The sequence below is a fragment of the Paramacrobiotus metropolitanus genome, unplaced genomic scaffold, assembly GCF_019649055.1.
Source record: "Paramacrobiotus metropolitanus isolate TYO unplaced genomic scaffold, Prichtersi_v1.0 Parri_scaffold0000283, whole genome shotgun sequence".
NCBI classification, from domain to species: Eukaryota; Metazoa; Tardigrada; class Eutardigrada; order Parachela; family Macrobiotidae; genus Paramacrobiotus; species Paramacrobiotus metropolitanus.
In genome coordinates, this window is record NW_026570503.1 from 8361 (window position 1) to 30653 (window position 22293).

Sequence of the window (22293 nt, forward strand, 5' to 3'; positions counted from 1 at the left end):
GATAATCGACCCATCTTCGGTTTATTTACGTAAAGGCAGATGACTGATAAATACGAAACGTTCCATAATCCATAATATCATTTAGAACACCTGTAGAAGCCTACTTGTAGAGGAATGCTGAAGTACACTGAAGTACATAAACCGGTTGGTGAGTTATCACGTTGTAGAAGTATTATAAACACTGCAACGGTAGCAGGATGCAGTGGCCCGTTGCACATGTGGGACATCTCCGTTGCATGCAGGTTTTTCACCCTACAGTCTACTCTGTACAAGAATCACAACCGTGCAACCCCGCGCATTGTTGATCGTGGTATTATTAATTTGCAGCAGCTATTATTTTCAAGATTTGCATGAGGTACGTTAATGTACCTATAGTAAATTTATAATAAACCGATGGAATAATTGATATAATATATTATTTTTATTTTGTTGACGTTGTCTAAGGGAAATTGTTGTTCTAACTGCATGAAACTGACTAATCGTGACCAAATGTTTTGGTAATATTCGTAAAGTTGATTGACAACATAAAACATCAGCAGCCAGCAGAAGTGAATTTTTGATATCACCACGCCATAGCATCTCCATTGGAACGTCAATTTGTTTCGACGCTACAATACAACATGGCGATTTTCCGTGGACACTAACAGATTTACCGCTTCCTACGGAGTCGAAAGGGTTGCAGCTGTTGACGCCTGCCGAAGAAATACACCCGATTGAGGATGATGCAGAGTTGCAATCTTTTATAGAAGTCAACATGCTTATTCTCGGTAAGCGCTATAGTATAATGCGTGCATAACGCAGAGTCTGGTTGTTTTCTGCAATCAGGTATGGACATAATATTCGGACATTGTAGGACTAAAAAAGTAACGAATACTGCGTAAAAAAAAGCGCGTTCGCATCCAGAGTTCTCTGTGCCTGTTGTCGATGCACATTATTTGTTGATTTTATTTGTTTCTGGCCGCGGAAGGACTAGCCGCATTCCGCATTATGGAATCTTACTCTTTAATCCTGTGTTCTTGAAGCTGATAATTCAGTGATCGCCTGATTATTGTGCAACAGGGGACGAAGTCGATGCGGGGAAATCCATTTGGATTAGCGGGTTCGCAAAGTCCTTTAGGTACTCATCCTTCGACGAAGCATTGGTTAAACCTGGTATCCCCATCTCTTTGCATTTTGAGATACTGGATCACGATTTTCGCAAACATGTCGTATCTGCTCATTGCATTAGCGCTGGCGACGATACGGTGTCGCCTGAGGACACGATTACCCTCACAAAATACCATGTAAATAAAGCCGGCCGATTTATACGCATGCTGAACGCACCCTCGGTTCACGACGGTATCAATGCAGCAGAGATCCGTCAAATAGCGGAAGCCATCTGCAAATATTTGGTTGGATACAATGAGCTCCACGGCATCTGTATCCTGCTGAAATCTCGCACTGGAATGACGCCGGCGTTGTATGAGTTGGTGAATACCTTACTGAGTCGCCTGCATTGTGATGTTATCTGTAATATCGTCTTCATCTTCACCGATGCCGGGTCGCCGCTAAATCTGCCGGTTGACACCTTAGCGAAACTACAGCAATGGAAAAATGCAGGCGTCGAAATCAACCAAGAAACATTGTACTGCTACGACAACGACGTGTTCCGGTTTAGGCTAGCGGTGGAAAATGGGGTCCAGTTCTGTGCCGCTGTGACCAAACATATGTCAGGTTACTGGACGATCGCTGTACAGGAAGCCACACGGTTAGTCGCGCACATATTCGCGGTATTTCCGTACACGATACGAGCCACATTTCCGATATCTAAAGTTCGAAAACTGTTTGAATTACATGTATTTGTGGAGATTATCGCGGCCGAGGCGCGTTATAGTGATTACCGGGTGTGCCGTTTGCCGGAAGAGAAGGACAGTGAAACTGCCAATATGGAACGCTATTCTACGCAATTTAAAGGGCTCAGCAATGACGATAGCCGGCATGGTGAAGGAAGACCGTGACTGTTTTTCGCGGCGGCAAAAGCTCGCTGCATCCGGAAAGTCAACGCTGCGATGCCAGGCAAAGATATCATGGAAAAGCTGTTGATTAATCTAGTGGCTAAGCGAAGCAAAGAGAATGCTGATGGAGATGGTCGCCAAGCACTGTAGGCTCGCGAGAATGAATTACGCGGCTACCGGGGTTATAGAACATTGTTCATCAAAGTGTGGACTGGAGCCCTCCAAATTCCACTGAAATACGATGAGAAAAGATACCGATTAACACTAGAGGGTATTTTGGATGATGTTGAAGTGCTAAAAAAAGTGCCGGTTTATCATTCCTTCTTCCAGAACCTTTAACTGAGTGCCTGGTACAGAATCTGCACTAAAATCTAGTTTTCTGGGTTTTTTCACGTATCTAAAAATTCTGAGCTCCTTGTGAGATTTCAAGAGAACTGCTGTTTATATGGTTATGTTTTCTTCAAATTATAAAGTTACGGCGTGCTTTTTATCGCAACGTTCAGTAATGAGCGAGTAATAACCAGACTTCGGAACGCAGCACAGTGCTGCTTGAACTTTTTTATATTTTAATTTGTCTTATTTCATCAAAACTTTGGTTGCTCGAAACGACACAAACGGTTTTCGCGCCAATGCTCATGCAAATCTTTGCCTACAAACTGAATATTAAAAATTTGGAAGAAATGTTCGGAAGTGCGCGAAAGCGATTTAGTGGAATTTAGATACAAGAATAAGTTTATACGTTTAGTTGAGGGTACGGAGCATATCTTATGCGCAGTCGACAATTTGTTCGGCCGTTCGGCGAGTGCATCATTGAGCTGCCAGTTTGTCGATACGAATCACACGATAACGCTGATTATGGGTATATAATTAATTACCTCTGCAGCAGCCGGCTGTGCGAAATCTGCAAAATACTGCGTTCCTTTTGCCAGTGAAATTGCAGTAGTTGTTCATTACACGTATACTGAATTACGCAAAATAATAAAACGGTCGAAGTATGTACAGTATTTTATTGACAATTGCGGCTGCAGTTGCATCTGTTATGGCTTGGATGCAGGGGAGCGAAGGGGCGGCCACGATAAAAATGGCGGGCACACAGCAACGCGCAGCTGCGGATACAAGATAAGCCAGATAATAACGACTAAGGCAATAATTTTATACCTAGTGCTGGTGCCAGTTACAGGGACGTCACGAGCTGGGAAGTCAATCTCTGGCAGATGCAGGAGACCCTCAGCCGATATTCTGCTTTCCGGGTTTTGCTTTAAGCACCATCGGACGCAGGCCGCTAAATCCCACGGTATTTTATCACTGACAAAAGGCACGTAACCATCCATGATTAATGTGGCAAATCGATTGTCAGAAGGGCTGCTTTCCAGACTGACTAAATCTCCATCTTTTTCCAGTAGCAGTTCCTTACCCGTTATACCTAACCAGCATTTCGAAATCTCCAGTATGATACAACCAAGACTCCAGATATCGGTTTTCCGTCCAGGAATTTCAGCGGTGGAACGAAAGAATCGTCTCAGCATTTCCGGTGACATGTAGCGGGTCGTTCCTCGGAGTTTGGTTATGTCGCCGGAGCGAGTGACGCTTTCCTGCATGCGGACTAAATCGTCCAGGTCGGCGATCAACATCCTCTTGCTACCATCAGCGAGGCATTTCACCAGGATGTTTCCGGGTTTTAAATCACCGTGTATCAAGTTCTCGCTGTGTAGGAAGGCTAGTCCTTTTATTATGTCTTTGCAGCAACGCTCCACGCTTCCGTGTCCCCAGAAGAGGCGAGGAGTTCTCTTCGCTTCGTCCAAGAAAGATTTTAGGTCACCTAAAAAGATTACCACATAGGCGCTTCAGCTTGCATAACCAATTTAATTTGCACGACAACCTACTGCTGCATCGCTCCATCATAATTTGCACTGTCCTTCCGCCAGGCGATTTTGTGATGCAGATTTGGTGGCACGGCACAAGGTTTTTGTGTTTTAAATTCGGAAGCTGCCGCAATCTGGTCAACGTTTTGGCCCATTTTGCTGAATGTGCAGCAATTTTGGGCTTGGCATCGAGATGAATAACTTTGACAGCCACAATATCGTCTCCGATATACGTAGTCTCCGCGTTCCGTAATTGTGGCTTCGTAAACCACACCAAATGCTCCGCTTCCGATGAAGTCACTACTCACTAGTAGATGAGTAACTGTACCGGCAACTACAGCCAGTTGTTTCCACTATGGATTTTTCTTCTCTCTTGGATCTTTTGGAATCCATTTCAGTTTCAGGCTTCTCAAGACTTACTGTACGTCAGACAAACGCAAGTGTTTGAAGACATTGGAACTCAGCTTTATTGAAATGGTAAAAGAATCATGGTTAAAAATGAGTCAGAACTTTCCACGTTTTTATACAGTAATTACAGCAAAGCATTGCGCTGAGAAGCATACCTTAGCGATAAGATAACATTATTACTATGCACATGGAAATACCACTGCTTTGCGTTTTTATCACATTACTTAAATTAGTTGGATATGTGAATTACTTTGGCGAATACTTTACGAATAAAATGGAAACTTCCCATCAACAATGATCCCATGGCTCACGTACTTGGTAGATTCAAGGCAGATTCCGCAAAAGACAACACGCAGCACCACTTCTCCGAGGATATACTGTACAATCGAGAGCTAAGCTGAAATATCGGCTTGATTCCAGACTTTCAGTTATGCTTTAACCTGTCCGGAACTCGCAGAACCAGTGAGCGTCCCCACAAGTACAACAAATTTTTCCCTGACCTTCCCTCTTTTTAACGCTGATGTCCAAGAGTGAACAGCGGTTCTTTCACCCGACGGACTGGCCACCGGGCCGCTGCGCTGATCGGCGCAATGGTTTTAGGATACCGATGGTTGAATTTGCTTGAGAACACCACTACGGGTTGATACTGTCGTTGTACAAATAACCTCGGAAAGAGTAACACTGTCTAATATTTTCGGTATACAGATATATAGGCACAGCAGGATTTAAATACCTTTTTATGCCCAAAATATGAACACACTACAATTACGGTTATTACCGTCAGGTTGTGAATTAGTCCACTGTAGCGTGGGCAGTATAAGTTCGCCAGTTTCGCTGATTAGATGCTATCACCTCGAAAATTACATCGGCAGATATAAAAATTCGCTATTGATCAAACTTCGCTATCGATTACTGCACACAATTTGATTTTGATTGATTTTGAAAGTCTTTAAATTACGTAATACATTTCAAGCCTGTTTTCTCCGCAAAACTTGCGCAGAGTCTGTTAATCTGATAAGATAAGAAATTTACGATGTGCGGAACAGTCCAGATTCAGATTCCATATCATTTCCTGCAATCTTTCAACAGCGCACGCGTCGACTGTTTTTTTTTGCATAAGACGATAATGCTGGTACGGCGTGTGGATTGACAGCCGGTTGGAAAGCTTTAGGCTTCCGATCTTAAACACACTGTTAAGCCATGCACGGCTTGATTATAGTGTACATAGGGAGGCGTCCGATCCGAATTTCGGATCGGATACTGTGATCCGATACCCATCTCTGGCTCTAAGTACCTCAATAAGCCACGAACGTGACGAGAACGTGCCGTTTAAATAAGCCATACTTCCTGTTGCCGAATTTTGGAAATTCCAAATAACCGTACACTGGAAATTAGTAAGCAATAAATTGAGCACCAAAATGTCTGTCCAGTAGCCAAATTTTGACCGTTCTGGTCATAGGTGTCCGTGTATCGTACTGAAAAAAAGTCAGTTTGCATCAGAACAGATAGACCATTTCCGGTTAGGGTGCCAGCCAACGGGCAGCCATTTTACATTCTATAGCATTTTAAACCTGGCTGGAAGCTTCGTGGTAAGCTACCGAATTTCATAATAAATCAGCTGCTAACTGTCGATAACATTAACAAATGATGTATTTCTTCCGATTTCTGAGTATGATATTCTGCTGAGAAATTCAAAATGCGAATACGCAAATTTATCGTTTGAATGGCTTCAAAATGGAGTTATAATGTTGTTATATCAGTATGCTTAATTTTCTGCTTTCATATGTAAATAATGACATTGTCTGCTAAATCGTGTTCTTGAATGACCTGTAATACCAGTCTACCCGATATATACGAGTATCATCCTTATTATGTAATTTGTCTAAAGTGTTTGAAAAAGTCGCTCGGTCCCAAATCGCCAGATTTTTAAAACGTTGTGGCATCTTGTCTCCAAATCAGTCTGGTTTCCGTAACGGTCAATCGTGTGAAACGCTGCTTTTAAAAGTAACGGAAACATGGAAAAAGGCTGTGGACAACAAAAAAGCAGTTGCTTGCGTCTTTCTTGATTTAAAAAGTGCTTTTCCTTCAGTGTGTCATGATGTGTTGTTAAAGAAGTTGCGAGATTTGGGGTTCAACAAAGACGCACTTATGTGGATTCATTCGTATCTTACTGGCAGAATGCAGCGTGTGCGTATCGGTGAGCGGTGGTCAGAATGGGAACGCGTGTTTACAGGTGTACCCCAGGGTTCAATTCTTGGTCCTTTACTTTTTATTATTTATTTAAACGAGCTGCTGAAAATCGATTTGCATTGCCCAGATGTGCAGTTAGAAAGTTTTGCTGATGACACGATCTGCTATGCGATAGCAAACACAAAGTCTGAAGCAGCAAACAAAATAACTGCAGCGCTTTCATTAATTTGTGAGTGGTTTCGTTTGAATCGCTTGGTTGTTAACGAAAAAAAGTCAAAATTGCTTATGATAGCATCTGCGTACAGTCGGGATAAAAGTGTCGTTTCAGTTGATTTGAATGGGCATAAGCTTGAACCAGAAAAGTCAGTCAGACATTTGGGGGTGATAATTGATGAGCATTTGAAATGGACTGATCAAATTAAAAAGGTCCAAAAAAGTGCTTACCATGGAGTCGCCCTCATAAACAGTGTGAAGAGCGGGCTGCCGGTGCCCCAACGCGTTGGACTTTATCACGCATTTGTCAGACTCATCTGGACCGTTGCTCCACTGTGTGGAGCGGTGCGCCTGTGTCCACGCTGGAGCCGCTGGCTGTCGCGCAAAGAAAAGCCATTCGAGCAATTGCCAACTATGCCGAAGTGTCCACCACCGACCTGATGAAGCAATACGAGATAACGCCACTGTTTAAGCGATGGAAACACCAGGAAGCAACATGGTTGTACAAAATTCTGCACCCGGAGAAGTTCCAAGTGCCGCACTACCTCAGCGAAATGATCGTCGTAAAGTAGCATGCCAAACCGTACAGTCTTCGAAGCGGTAATAGGACCTTCATCGAAGGACAGGGTAGGACAAGGACGGGAAGTCCACGTTGGCATGGAGGCTGAACAACGTTATGAGCCAGCTAACCGAGGCCGGAAACGACATTCTTAGTAGCAGTTCGCTTGCTGTTTTTCGTAATGCACTGAAACATGTTACCATAACTTGATTGCCTTACTTTTCTTAATACTTCTCTTTGCTTTAATGGCTGTTGCTCTAATTTCATCACGATGCCTGTTATTAAGTCAGGTTTAAATTCCCATGCTAGATTTCGATCCTAGCTTTTGATGGGTTACCTGCCTGCCGTTCAATAAACAATAAACAATCAGCCCCATTTGGGGGCTATTCCCAAAAACTGAACAATGTGAGGATGAACTAGCCGGCTATTAGTAGTAATCGTAGCCTGCAAAAACCCGACAATGCCCGACAGGTACACGAACTCAGGCTGAGAACGGCCCATATGCAATATGCAATGCGATAATTATTTGTTCACCTGTCCACTCGACAGCCAGCAGCAACCCACTGTGTTGGCGGCGCTACGCTGCGTGTCAGACATTTCCCCTGTCACCTGGTTGTGTCAAAATCGATAAGTACCCAGTCTGTAAGCTAGCGACTGTTCCCAGTAATGCTAGAACTTGGGAGTATGCGGACACTGGAATACGGCGGATATACTTCTTATATGCGACAAAATAGTGGCTTTTTCCTATGGTTTCAAAACGGGCTATCCTGTTGAAAACCAGTTAAATTGCTCTCACAAGAAGCGAGTGTAGGTACGCTTTACGACCGAAACTTCCACGTTGAGAATCGCTTCTTGCTGTACTAACGGATGAGTACAGAGAGCTTTACTTGCAGTTGCAGTCACAGACCGATGGGAAATGCCAGCAACTAAATCTGGGTAAGGAATCCAAGTTCGCCAGCGCGTCAAGCCGAAGGAGGATAAAGAGCCACAGCCAGGATTTATCGGGAGGAGCAACACCGTCTGGGCAATTTTGTTGCAGCTCTGCGACTGCTTTTTTCATCCGTATAGCAAACGCTCGAAAAGAGGCAGAATACTACGTCCTTTGGCGTTATTTCCCAAATATTCCCGCATCTTACACGCCGATGAGCGAATGGACAGTTCGCATCTTCGATGTACTGATTGATGTGACGAGATTCGTGCGGGAACTTTTGCTGTGTTTTCTGGTGGTCATTGCACTCTCATGCCGAGTTATTAGCAGACGGATCGTCCTTTCCATGCTGCACCAGCTAGCAAGCTGCCGAAATATTTCGGCGGAAGAGTATCTGGAGCACTTCCATCGTACAAGGTCTGGATAACTGCTTCACGATTATAGCCGGTGACCGCGCCATTGCTGCTGTAACAATCCTCATTTATCATGCCTGGGCAAATATTCGTCGGACGGTGAACCACCCTCGGCCATGTCTCTGGCTGGGCCCGCGCTCAAGCTCTGACTCAGACTCTGACCGCTCAAACTCTGAGTACTCAAAGTCTGACTCTGACTGTCCAAATTCTGACTCTGACTGAATAACCTAAGCATAACCTAAGAAACCTAAAAAACAACCTAAGAAACCTGAGAAAACTAAGAAACCTAGAAACCTAGAAATCTAAGAAACCTAAGAAACCTAAGAAACCTAAGAAACCTAAGAAACCTAAGAAACCTAAGAAACCTAAGAAACCTAAGAAACCTAAGAAACCTAAAGAAACCTAAGAAACCTAAGAAACCTAAGAAACCTGAGAAACCTAAGAAGCCTAAGAAACCTAAGAAACCTTCAGAATCAGAGTCAGACTTTGAGCGGTCAGAGTCAGACTTTGAGTAGTCAGAGTCAGAGTTTGAGTGGTCAGAATCAGAGTCAGAGTTGGAGTCTGGGCCATCTGGGGGGTTTGGTCGTGTAAGTACCGTGTGCATTTATGCGTCCTCGCCTGTGTTTGCGTATCATCCACAAATCAGTTCGGGTCGGGTCCAAATCCACAAAGACGTCTGGGGAAAAAGTACTTGCTAAAAGAAGAGTGGAAGGCAGTGTACGTTGCCGGTCAGCGACGAAATCGTTACCCGAGAAAGTGTATTTCAGGTAAAACGCTTAGGTCTATAAACATAAGTCAAACATTGTTGTTTCTCGTTCAGTGAACTCCGCGCATGAGTCTATAGCTGATAGGCACTTTTTTCCAGGTTTGTTTGAGCCGCACCAATAAAACAAAAAAATTATGTTGCAAATTGTCCCCACTATTTTGCACACGTCCGTCTAAATAATATGTAATTCCTTTAAAATAAACAATGCCTGCTTGTTGAAAAGTATATAATAAATGCAAAGACACCCGCATGTAGTATAGTACTCCTAAATCTGTACTAAATCTTAGATAGCACATGACCTGTAAATCCGTAAAAACTTTAGTAAAAGAAGGCATCTGTGGTTTGTTTATTTCTGTCAGTAAGCCAAGGAGTGATCCAGTTCAAATGAATTTTACTAGGCGGGAAATGGTGCTAATAGAAAGTCTGAATCGAACTGCAAATTAAACGCTGCGAGGGAACAGCCAAATCAAAATGTGCAAGCCGCAAAGGGCAGAAGGTCACCAAAACAGCGTACACAAGAAAGAGATAATAATAAAACAGCGTGCACTAACCGAAAAGAAGATGGCCAGCTTTACATTAAGTGCAAGTACACCATTCGTGTGGAACTATTTAGACAGTGACATCTGTATAGGTCTAAGCACTCCATTTTCTTCATTTGGTCCATTTTTCGAGTTAGCAAGCCGATACAGGTGTCGAACTTGCACAAGAGATACCACACGCTTAACAAGTTCGTGTGGATTCATTGGTGTAAAATTGACATTTCTTTGTTTGTGTTGGCGCTAGTCTAGTGTAGTGATTAGAGTTATGTGCACCGTGCATTTGTTTGTGTGAGTTCAAGCGACAAGCACGCGTGGGTGCGCCAGTTCATAAAGTTATGCGTGTATCCGTAACGATTACAATGGCCCGATGTGTTTCATTGACATTTTCATTTTTTTTCTTTTATCATCCTGTCTACATTCTAGAAAAATCCGTTTTAGTAAACACAGAAAAATACAAAAATTACCAGAAATACAAGAATAACATAAAAATTGCCAAAAGATAAGAAACGTAAGAGTAAAAACCAGCAGGTATAAGATTAAACATAAGAAAACATAAGAAGTATACGCAAGAAAATATAGTAAAATCAGAAGAATAAAGTAAAAATTCCCAGAAACAGAAAATATTTGAGTAAAAATAGTAAAAATATAAAAAAAGCTCAAGAAAACATAAGAAGACATACAAAAATAACTTCGAGTAATTTTCGCGTGTTTGGGGCGGTCCGGGAGGAAACCCTCACAAATTATACTGTCGCCGGGTCAACCGCTCTGAGAGTCGGTTTTGGGGTGAACCGAATTCAAAAATTCGGTTATAACCATGTTGTTTAGAATTTCACGAAGAGCTTATTCTTGTATTCCGAAAAAATGCAGGATGAAAACTGTGGGAGGAGTAGATTTTTGAATGCTGTGAGGGGAGACACCGTAACACGAAGGTGTCGCATTGGCGACCGTCCGTTTTAGTCATTCATGGGGGAAATTCACATTTCAAAAATCGGCCTCAAACATGCTACTCAGAATTTTAACGGCGATCCAAATGTGGATTAGAAAAAATTATCGAAAAAAACTGTAGGAGTTCAATTTTGGAAATTTAACGGGGGTCTCGCTACGGGCCTAACTGTTAGCACTCGATGTACGGAATTCGAGATAACTGCCGGTCATGTTTTATGTTTTTGTAGTCCATTAGCGGTACAGAACTACAGGAAATTAGCTATCCAGTTGAATATTTTTTCGCGTAACTTCTCAATTGTCTCTGTTCAATATTTCTGTGCCACCACTATGAATTCAGTTACTGCAACAGAAAGTATCTTTCTCCGGTTAAAATGCGGATCTTAAAGGGCGGACCTGACAAATGGATGCCATTTTAACACTTCACTACTCCGTCGCTCATCAGATGGCGCGAAGCAAAGGCGGACAAACTCTCGCGCTTTCTCTGCCATTTCGGGTTCCATAACGTCGGAAAGACAGCTGACATCCGGCATAGCCTGGAGATTCCATAATGCACATGTATGCCTAACAAAATCCACTTCTCTATCATCACCCCCGCTAAAATGATACTGTCTCAGTTTCCCATCTTTCTCGTACACCCACACTGGTAGTTGTCGTGTATACATTTCAATGACCGTACAACCCAAACTGAACACATCCGTCGCCGGTCCCACGTCAGCCCGGCGGCCATTCAGATCAAAAGCCAGCAGTTCCTGCATTTCTTTGGAGGCAAACTGTGCTGATCCTTCTGGATATGTAATGGACGTTCCCAGATTGGAATCCCAACGATGATAGGAAGCTTTCTCAAAGTGACATATTTTTACAATATTCTTGGTTTCATCCACGCGGATGTTAGAACAGCGGATATCTTTATGAACAATACCATAATAATTTAATATCGTGAGTCCGCTCAGTATCTGTCCAGTGAATCCAGGAATCATGGTCTTTCTAAATCGTCGTGTCATTAACAAGCCCGACAATAGAGTGTATGCGTCTAAGAAACACAGCGTTGACATATTAATCATTTCTGAAGGAAATTTTGAAAGAATGCTTTTTTGATTTACACCAATATTTTCACTATCAGAACTGTGGATGTGTTACCTTCGCTTTCCGTAAAAATTCGTAACTCCGTAGTCGGATTTTCCGGTTTTACTGCATAATGCTGTATAATATTTTCCGTTTGCGGCGCAATTTCTTTGATAAGTAGTTGGAATACTTTCAGCTTATTTCCCAGCACCACTCTGTTTGGTCGTTTATCTTTCTCTGCCGATGATATGATTGATGCCCAATATGACTGACTGTTCTTTCCAGCCCTTTCAGGGAGCACAAGTTTCTTAAGCAGTTCGTCATTATTTGGTTCGGTTCCGGTAAGAGCGATTTTAAAACTTACAGGCCTGGTTTTCACATTTAAATATTTTGGCTGGGTTGATTGTTTTGTTTCCAGATTAAGCTGGTATCGCCGCACCATAAATCGCTGCATCTCCGCTTGCATAAAATGCAACCCTCTGTCTTCGGTGTCGAAGACATTAAAGCCCCAGATATCAGCCAGTTGCAGTGGGTGGTATCTTGGACTGCTGTCTGGTAGGCCATGTTCGGATAGCAGCCGCCGCAATATTTCTTCCCCGCCCAGTAACCGGTCCATCTGCATATTCGCCTCAGTAAGCGTACAAGGTAATACTTGCTTGTAATAAGTCATATCAGCTGCAAAAAGGTCATCTACAGATTTTCCTAAATCTAAAAAAGGGTGAGCACGCAGCTGTTCCAAGCTCCATCGCTCAGCCGGATCAACCTTCAGACAGTGGTGCAAGAAATCGTCGCAAGCATGTGGAACCGGTCTAATTGATTCGATATTTGGACCAGTTACAAGATCCTTCTGTTTTTCCGCTCCCGCATAGAATGCTTTTAATCTCGGAAGCAGTGGCTGCTTCATTTCAAACATCTCGACTACGGAAGCGCGTTTCATGTCGCGCACAACTAGTTGCAGCGGCTGATCGATGTTGATGAAGGAAATGGTCAGACATCCAAGCGCCCAGGAATCGGTTTTGCTAGTGTCCCCAGAGGAAGTCGGTAAGGCTGCAACACCTTCGGGAGGAATGTAAGCCACATTTTCCGAACCCTCATCTATCCACGTCATCCACAAGTTTTGTAAATCGGTTTCAGCTTTTGGGCGGTTTTGATGCGAACGTAAGCTCTGTGGGAAAATTCCTCCATGTAATTGCGGTGTCATGAATGCCACATCCAGGACTCTGCAAACATCCTGGCGAAAGGTGTGAAGATCGTCATGCGCGAACGAACGCAAGATCTCTGTTTGTTTCGTTGTTTTATCAGGCAGCACATCCAGATGTAGCACTTCCGCTTGGATAGGAATAATCCTGTCGTGCGGTTTTAACAGCTCAGCTACGAACTGTTTTACGGTTAACCTGTGTGTGCTGTCCTCGGCATATTGGATATGACTCGGCACAATGGGCACTTCCGCTTGGAAATGACCCCTGTCCAGCAGTTTTGATAGTTCAGCTAGTAACTGCATCGCAGCAATCCTGTCTGCGCTGTTTTGTTCGAAACACTGGTGAATCCATTCGCTCAAAAAATGATTTGGGTGCAAAAGTTGTACGTATTGATTCGTATTGATGCTCGCTACCCAATGTCTTCAAGATTTTCTTTTTCACTGATCCGCTTGAAAAGTCCGCTTCTTGATTCATGACAAACGATGGCCGTGAATCCGGCCACTGCTGAATACTTTCTTTCGATAAAAACGGGGTTTTGAGCAGTTCTCTTGCAGACGGCCGCAGCACCGGGTGTTGTTCGAAGCACCGCTGAATAAAATCTTGCAGTTCCTGTGGTAACGTGACTGGAACTGCTGGCTTTCCACCCCTTGCAACATAATCAATCACTTCGTCCAGTTCTAAAATTTTAACGGTTTTGCCGCCTTCCGTTTTGGTAAATTTTGGTTTTTTGCTGATCATTTCTAACACGACACAACCCACACTCCAGATATCGATTTTGCACCATAGTTCATCTCTGTTCACACATGCTGAGCGGCCTAGCTTACACATTTCTGGTGACATGAAGCGAGTTCGACTGCTGTCACTAAACACCGGCTCCATTCTCAGAGATGAACATAAATCAAGATCGGTAATTTTCAACACAGCCAAATCCCAGTCCGGACGATTTAGAACGATATTCGTACCGTCAATGTATCCGTGGGCAATATTTTTGTTGTGGAGATATTCCAGGCCGTGAAGAATCTGACGAGTCCATTTCTGTACTAACGCCGATATGATCTTAAATTGCGCAGCGTGGTGTAAGTTGCCACCTAAAAAGTAAAACGCCGGTAAAAGCTGTGCAGTCTGCTTGAAGACTGTATCTAGAGTAAATACGTAAGCGCCATTATTTGTTATTTTTTTTTATTTGGCAACTGCCTCTACTCAATGACAAGAAGCCTGCGCAAATTTAAACTAATTAAAATGATTGAATTTTAAACATTGAAAAAACATCCAAAATCGTTAGTATCATTACGAGCGCGCAGCGTGCCCAAAACGGCCGCTGCATTTCCTCTGACTACTGCCAGGCTTAAACGTTGTCTCAAAAAGGCCGTAGATCGAGGTTCCCCGGTTAAAGTTTTACCAATAACCGGTCTTCAGTGGGTCAGTAAATTGTTTTAATAGGCAGAAGAAATCTAGTATTTAGAATAGGGAAGAACAGATGGAAATTTTATAAACTAGCACAAAAAAGTCTTGTTTTGCAGCAACAAATTTGTTGAAGCCTTGCTGGAAAAATGCTCATCTGAGAAAGTCAATACTGTATTGGGCTTTTCCGAAACTTTTAAGAAAACATTTTTACAGTTAATGATCAAAGGTGCCGCATCAACCATCCTGCCGGAATCCGGCGAAAGGTCGATGGCTTGATGCTCCGTGAACCTCTCTAACGATCTGCATCAACCTTTTTGCCGGCGGCAAGGCCAAATGACCAATAACAGAAAACGTGCAAGAATACGAACACTTGTTCCTGGCGCATTTCCTAACGAAAACCATCAAGCGATATCTCAAACGAAAGACAAAAAAATTCCAAGAATTTCGATACCTAACGGGTCATTCTTTATAAGGTCTAAGAGAAAATCGAGCCATTTTAGTTTGCCGTAGACAAAGCACACGATTTCTGTGTGAAAACTGAAACCAAACCGCGGATGCAAATCCTATGCTATATCTACGAGAAACTTTAGATGCCTCGATTATCTCTTAGATCTTATAAAAAACCACTTGTTTGGTATCAAAATTTTTGAAATTTAATCCTCATTCGTTTGAGACCTTTGATGCTTCGGACTTCCTGCCGGCTTCCAGCAGAAAGATGTTGCGGCTTCCACTATGACACTAAGGCGAACATTCAGAATGCGTCCGCGTTGCTGAATGAAGGACCTTCACTACCTTTAAGACTGGAAAATTAACGTAGATGGAGCACGGTTTATTGATTGATTAGGTAAACACTTTGACCCGTGAACATTTCACGAGCACGAATAAAGATAAAATTACGTTTTGCAGGAAGGTGGCAGGCCTCTGTGAATTTTCTTCGTAACGAAACTGGAAAATTGTTTTTACGATCCATGATTTTGCTTTTATCTGAACAGATTCGGAGATTTACAGATTTGGAGTTAACGAAGATGTCTTATTCAGAAAAGACTTTTCAAAATAAAGAACGGAAAACGAAATGTCTGACTGCCTTACGGGCAGTAGGAATGACGTCGAAACCGGAAAATGCAACGAGAATTAAGACTAAACTTCGCGACGGCCTTCTGCAGCCGCGACCAGCTCGAGATAGAACTCAGTACAGTAACTACAATGGAAGGCGTGGAAGCTGCGGCAGCCACGACATTGCGCTAGCGCACACTGCCGGCTACACGAACTCAGGAAATGATTTATACTACGCCCGACCTCCCTAGAGTTTTCATATCTCGCTAACCAGAAAATTTCGAAAAGAACTGAAAGCACCATTTGGTAGATCGTGGTCGAGAACTGCCTCACAGGAATTTTTTTTAAAGCGTCCGTTCAGAAGCGTGCCGGCTCGATGCCGCAAACGATCTAACTCCCTTTCAAGGTGGCCTTGAAACCGTGAACAATTTTGCTTAGATACAATTCTTGAAACAAATTTTTTTTAAAAAGCTCGTTCACGTGTAAAATAGGATGCACTTGGTCATGTGGACGCATGTGGAATTTAAATGTATCTCCATTTATTATACGTAATTATCTCTCCGTTACTCATAGTAGAATGTGGATCGAAAAGGGCCATGCTATTTTGCCACAGTATCTTCATCCTAACATTAAAAAGTATAAAGTGACCAAGTTTGCTCTGTGCTTATTCGCACGACTAAGGTTGTTATTGGCACGACCAAAGAATGCAGGGCGCCGGCTCGCAAACTCCTTACCTTCACAATACTCCATTATAATACAGTCGCCACCAGTATTCGGCTCGGGTTGTACTCCAAAATAGCGTACTATGTTAGGATGATTGAGCCTGATAAGCGATCTCAGATGTGAGCCCGGAGATTTAAAAGCTGTCGAGTCATCGAGGGAATTGATCAGTCTTTTTACTGCTACGTTTTTCGGAAAGGCACCATCCAGGCGTTCGGCATAAAAATACCTCTGAGAATCCCCAATTGCTCGAATGAAACTAAGCGGAATAGTTTTGGGCATATTTCTGATGAAAGGGTGTGTTTTCAGGAGGTATTCGCAAGTTGGCCGTTTCATGGACCGGAGAAAACATTGGTCAACTAAACTGAGGGCATTCTTGTCAGTTAAACTTCCGGTGTCAGGCATGGCGCGTGCGTCTGCCAATCTGCGTAAATTATTTAGAAATTCGTCGAAAGAGTTTTCGGGCTTGAAGTCGAACGGTTCTTGGTCTTCACCTTTTTTGCTGTTCCATTTCGGTTGAGCACCTTCAAGCATTTCGATTACGGTACAACCCAAGCTGAAAACATCTGTTGCTGTTCCAACTTTGCTGGATGAAGTGCTTGCAAGTTGTTGCATTTCTGTCGAAGCAAATCGAGAAGACCCCTCCGGGACATCAACCAAATTGCGCAAGCTCGGATCAAGATAGGAGGCCTTTTCAAAGTGAGCAAGTTTTAAGACGTGTTCTTGGGAATCGGTATTTTGACTTCGACGCCCCACAAGGATATTCGCACAACGTATATCTTTGTGAATAATACTGCGATCATGCAAAAATAGCAGTCCATGCAAAATCTGTTTCGTAAAATTTGAAACAAGCGTGGTGTCAAAATCGTCGGACTCTGTTAATGCCGACAGTGGCTGCAGGTGACCTAAAGACACAATTGCATTATTATGACAAGGGCTAAGAATGCTTGTGTACATGCAACTGGCGCTAACGATTTGTCTGAATGCAACTATGCAAGTAGTCGTTGTAGCAGGTGACCTAGTGGTCGCTTAGAACGGTGTAATTTAAAAATAAAATAATTATGTACCTTCGCTTTCTGTGAATACAAAAAAGTCAAATGGTTCCCGAAGTACTACAAGGTGTTTGACGATATTTTCCAACTTCGCCTCTGGGTCTTTCGTTAATGTATTAAAAACCATTTCCTTGTTATCAAACAGCGATTTCCTTCCGGTGTCCCGGTCGTATACTGAAATAATGGAAACTGAACCAGGAGTTTGATCGTCTGCAAATCGGCCCGGAAGGAGAATCTTTTTTTCCAACACTCTTTGCCCACCGGAATCTGAATCTTTAACCAAGTGTAATACCGTCTGATCCACACTTATCGCGATTTTGAAAACTTCTTCGCTTTCGACCTCTCTTAAAATATTTTCATCTGGCTTTAATTCGTATCGCCTGATTCGGAAACGCTGCTCTTCAGAGCTCCGTTTAACTGGGATGACATAGTACGGTTTAACTTCATCGGACGTCTTTTCACATTCGAGATTTGACGAGGATTTAGGAGGTTCATTACCATCTGAAACCAAGGAATCCCGGTTGTAGTAACGTGCATGATGTAGTTGCTCAGGCTCTGTAGGATATTCGCCGCCGCTGCTGCTACTGCTGTTCGTTGGATTTGCCATTTCTGTGACTGTGAGCACCGTAGTGCTTTCGGCGGACGCAAACGGACGGTTGTGAGAGGGTATATCACTTGGAGTTACAAGTTTCACGCGATCAGTATCAATTTTGCTGGCGGGCTGCTCAATCAGCATCAGGAGGTCTCCAGCGGATAATCTAGTATGAGGAAGTGCACTCAAGCACCCATCCAGTAAACTGGTAAACCCCGTACTCATGGTTAATAACTGGCAATGACCAAGGCTCCCATTCACACAGGTATTGTGACAACAAGTGTGCCCAGTCGGGAACATCGGTTTGTATCCATTTTCAAAATATCTGTGCATATCTTGCAACGTTATTGTCGAGGGTTTTAAAAGCAAAACATCATTTTGACTCCCTTTTGTATAAAATGGAGGACGGCCATTTTGAAGCATTTGTATTAGCACGCACCCAAAGCTGAAAATATCTGTTTTCCGTCCAACACGTGGTTGCGCCCGCTGCGGTAGTGATGATAAAGCCGCCATTTCCGGAGATACAAATGGTATCGTGCCGGTTGCTGATTCCACTGATTTCGGCGGTGTGTCGACCCCGGTAAAATGCTTAATCGTGGTCAGCCCTGTAATCTTCAACAGTTTATCTTTAGATATAATGATGTTAGCGCCTCGGATGTCACCGTGAATTATGCAGTTTGTGTGCAAAAACTCCAAGCCTTTCAGAATTTGTCTGGAGTACGAAGTAATATCGGTTGCAGTGCCTTGATTCGCGTCCAGCATCTCTTTGTACATATGGTAGTCCAGAGGAAAACCTGCGTCAAACAAACGGTTATATGACTATTTCTTGTAGATCTGGATGCGTGCAGCAAAAAAGCAACCATCAAGATTGGCGTATACAATGGACGCCAAAATTGTCTTACACTTACGTAATCACAAAACTCGCGCAACCAAGCAGTTTTCTGTACTCAAACAGCCAAATTTTTGACTGGTCATCCGCCTGCTGACATTTACACTTGCACCTTGCGCATTTCCCAACGAAAACCATCGACTGATATCTCAAACGAATGAGGATTAAATTTCAAAAATTTTGATACCAAACAAGTTGTTTTTCTATAAGATCTAAGAGATAATCGAGGCATCTAAAGTTTCTCGTAGACATAGCATAGGATTTGCATCCGCGATTTGGTTTCAATTTTCACACAGAAATCGTGTGCTTTGTCTACGGCAAACTAAAATGGCTCGATTTTCTCTTAGACCTTATAAAGAATGACCCGTTAGGTATCGGAATTCTTGAAATTTTTTTGTCTTTCGTTTGAGATATCGCTTGATGGTTTTCGTTAGGAAATGCGCCAGGAACAAGAGTTCGTATTCTTGCACGTTTTCTGTTATTGGTCATTTGGCCTTGCCATTTATTTTTATTGGTCATTCGGTCCCGGACCGAATGTAAGACAATTTTGGCTTCCATTGTATAACAACTACATACAAAGTACTATAAGCCGGCAACGTCAAAAGGATGTATCGATTCATTATGCCGTGAAAATAAGTACGAGTACTTGTACATTAGAAACGATGCAGCTGATAAGACGGGCAGGTGGCCAGTTTCCAATAAGAAATATATTACAATTCTTGCCACAATAGTTTATGGGAAATAAAAATTAAGGTAAATTTAAAAAGAACCGAAGTATTTTTCGTTTGGTCCTTTTGGATAGGATTGATGTTTTCTAAACCGATAGCCACTGTATGTATATTGTCACGCTTTATAACAAGCAAGATTAATAAGCAAGCATGTTTTTAAAGTTTTTAAACTCATCACCTTACTCGAACAAGGATTCGGTTTAACTTCTTTGTAATTTATCGTTAATATTTATGTAAGTACATTTAAGTTTTAACTGTTGCGCACAAGAACGATCACCCAGCAGTGAATGAATGGTTCGTTCATTTCTCAAGATTGCTGTGAAACGGGTGCCCGCCCTGGTTAACAGTGACGTATGAACAGATATCCCCGGCCGCAGATATCCACAGCCGGTGCTTTCGCGCGCTTTACTGCGAAAATAAGATGGTTTTTTTTAGAATTATTATTGGCGCATTCGTGGACTGTCACTCTTCTATGGACACATTAGTGTATAACATGTTTACGTCTTATGTAAACGTAAACTTTATGTTTGGTTTCGAAAAATGGAAATCTCAGATTCTGTCGAAACTTTCGATAAAAATCTTGGCCAGTTGCGCAGTACATTAGTGGAAGCCAACAGAGTTTACTGTATCTGTACTGTATGTGTTTTGGTCGTACGAGTACATTCACTACATTGCCGACGATTTGCCGTGTACTTCACCAGTGCTGTAATTGAATGAAGGATGAGACAGCAGGGTGGGGATCCGACTATGTCGCGCTATGAGCTCATAGGAATGACTTGGACAAAGATGAAAAAAAGTAGAAGATAATAACAGCCGAAATTTTAAAAAAGCTGCAATAATAACAGTCACAGTATTACTGTACTTGAACGCGCCCTAAGAAACAGCAAAGCAGTGGCATACGGGAACAATAAACAGTATGTACTGTGATCTGTGAACGAGTATCACTACTGCGACCTGTGCTTTTCCTTGGCAATATGTAACCGATACACAACCGTTTGCACTAAACATATGCGCCGGAAGTTTAGCTGTCATACATGTATACATTACCGGTGCAGGCGGTGCTGCTCGCAAATTAGGTTAAACGGATCTAATTATCCGATCCCTTCGGAAATGAACAGCAGAAAAATGGTTCCGCAAGCAAAAAAACACAAAGAAATCAATAAACCGTTTAGTATTCTTTACTAGTTTGTAACAACTCAACACTGCATATGCTATGTTCATTTGTCAGGAGTATAAATAGCGTATCAGGAATCACAGTGATCCCAGCTAGGGAGGCGTCCGTTAACCCCCAGCAGCGACCCCATATGTCCAGAATGACTGCCACTCCCACTGAGCACTGGTCCTATCTGGTCTGTACATTAAACAGACGTCTGCAACGAAAAATTTGGGATCCGGAGGTGTGCGCTATACGTACTTTGTAGATTTTACTGTATTAATCTTCAAAAGGACCGGAAATCATTCTAAATCATAATAATTAAAGAAGAACCAAAAGACTCCCCCACTGTTCAGACAAACACGCTGGTTAAAAAAGTGAACTGAACAATATACTCAGAAACGTAAGCCGAAATTATGCTGCGTTTTTCTGTTTATTTTGTCGTAGCAGATTCGGTACGGTTACAGTAATTTTTGGCCGTGGAATGTGGATCATGAATTATGTTATTGTATTACCATGGTAGACAATTCTGGCGGCCCGGCTGTTTTAATCTATGACGTGAGAAGCTCTGAAAATATTTATAAACTTATGGTTATTATTTGTAAGCTTGTTTATCAGCTTCTTTATAAGGTTAGTATTCATAAGCGCGAGTGAGCGTAAACGGTTAATAATTTACCTTCGCATTCTTCTGTCAATATGTAGCACATTCTGGATACTCCGGGTTTGGGAAAGGTGTAATCGATGCCATAGTAACGCTGCACGTGAATACTGCTCTTGCCTTGAACAGAGATATTTATTAATGGTAGAAGCCTTCGCCGCAGTTGTTCCATTTCCGTCTTTGAATCTGCACGTTTGGCTGATTTCACTAACAGCTCATAAGTGGCGGATCCCGGAGATAACTGATTCAAATGATTAAATCCATTATTTTCAAAAGTGTTGCTGTTAGATAGCTGCAAGAAGCCTGTTTTCTGCGTTCCGGCAACGCACTCCTCAAGCACAACCTGGTAAACCAAGAACCCGTTCGAAGATTTCTCCCGAAAATTTTTAGCAAATATGTAACCTGTAGCCATGGCTGGAAAGATAATTCTTCAATTTGAAATAAAAACTAATAAAGCTACGCCATTACAGCTTCATAATTAGAAGAAAAAATCGTTGCAACAAAATTCATGGAAATTCTGAGCAGTGGCAGTAGTCACTACACTGTTATGGTTTCTTCGCTTGTTGTCGTGGCTTGCTGACAGCCGTGTTCTCGTATGCCGGTCTTGTGCACACTCGTTTACTAATATTATTGAGTCACGCGTTTTCTGTATGCACAAGTACAGTTTTTTTATTGAATGCGAGTACAGTCATTTGACAGTGCAAAATTAATCACATTCATGTAAGTGTGTACACGTATGGGACCCACACACGAGCTATGAATTTAGCCGCGGGCTCCTAAAATTCCATGCTATCGTACAAGCTCGGCTTGTACGTTCATTCCACATCAAGCTTGAAAAAGAATAGAATTAGGGTTCAACAGTTACTTATCCAGCAGCATTTGAGATGTATATCAGTGCATTAGATATTCAAAAAAATCTACAATTTAAGTTAATTTCTATGCATTTGTGTCCGGTTATTGCCGTAA

General features: G+C 42.5%; 4 protein-coding genes across 4 annotated transcripts; 1 reads left to right on the plus strand and 3 right to left on the minus strand.

Annotated features, from left to right (window-relative positions):
- Window positions 1-325: 325 nt before the first annotated feature.
- Window positions 326-2465, plus strand: LOC129601834 (uncharacterized). The gene is made up of 2 exons (XM_055500742.1): window positions 326-767; window positions 1060-2465. Exons 1-2 carry the CDS (start codon window positions 755-757, stop codon window positions 1995-1997), a joined length of 951 nt encoding a protein of 316 aa, XP_055356717.1. The 5' UTR covers window positions 326-754; the 3' UTR covers window positions 1998-2465.
- Window positions 2466-2914: 449 nt separating this feature from the next.
- LOC129601835 (uncharacterized) lies at window positions 2915-4705 on the minus strand. Its single transcript, XM_055500744.1, has 3 exons — window positions 4580-4705; window positions 3878-4275; window positions 2915-3813 (listed from the first exon to the last, which is right to left on the minus strand). The coding sequence occupies exons 2-3, from the start codon at window positions 3894-3896 to the stop codon at window positions 3032-3034; spliced, it is 801 nt and encodes a 266-aa protein (XP_055356719.1). The 5' UTR covers window positions 3897-4275; window positions 4580-4705; the 3' UTR covers window positions 2915-3031.
- A 5665-nt stretch (window positions 4706-10370) lies between these two features.
- LOC129601832 (uncharacterized) lies at window positions 10371-13341 on the minus strand. Its single transcript, XM_055500740.1, has 2 exons — window positions 11955-13341; window positions 10371-11847 (listed from the first exon to the last, which is right to left on the minus strand). The coding sequence occupies exons 1-2, from the start codon at window positions 13078-13080 to the stop codon at window positions 11198-11200; spliced, it is 1776 nt and encodes a 591-aa protein (XP_055356715.1). The 5' UTR covers window positions 13081-13341; the 3' UTR covers window positions 10371-11197.
- LOC129601831 (uncharacterized) lies at window positions 13341-21873 on the minus strand. Its single transcript, XM_055500738.1, has 4 exons — window positions 21346-21873; window positions 17323-18693; window positions 16270-17160; window positions 13341-14166 (listed from the first exon to the last, which is right to left on the minus strand). Exons 1-4 carry the CDS (start codon window positions 21737-21739, stop codon window positions 13364-13366), a joined length of 3459 nt encoding a protein of 1152 aa, XP_055356713.1. The 5' UTR covers window positions 21740-21873; the 3' UTR covers window positions 13341-13363.
- Between the last annotated feature and the right edge of the window lie 420 nt (window positions 21874-22293).

Coding starts and splice junctions, on each gene's coding strand:
- LOC129601832 (XM_055500740.1), bottom strand. CDS start 13,080: ATGACACCGCAATTACATGGAGGAATTTTCCCACAGAGCTTACGTTCG. Junction 11,848..11,954: donor AATTTTTACGGAAAGCGAAG/GTAACACATCCA, acceptor TGTGTTTCTTAG/ACGCATACACTCTATTGTCG.
- LOC129601831 (XM_055500738.1), bottom strand. CDS start 21,739: ATGGCTACAGGTTACATATTTGCTAAAAATTTTCGGGAGAAATCTTCG. Junction 18,694..21,345: donor ATTGACAGAAGAATGCGAAG/GTAAATTATTAA, acceptor TGTTTGACGCAG/GTTTTCCTCTGGACTACCAT. Junction 14,167..16,269: donor TATAATGGAGTATTGTGAAG/GTAAGGAGTTTG, acceptor TTTACTTTTTAG/GTGGCAACTTACACCACGCT.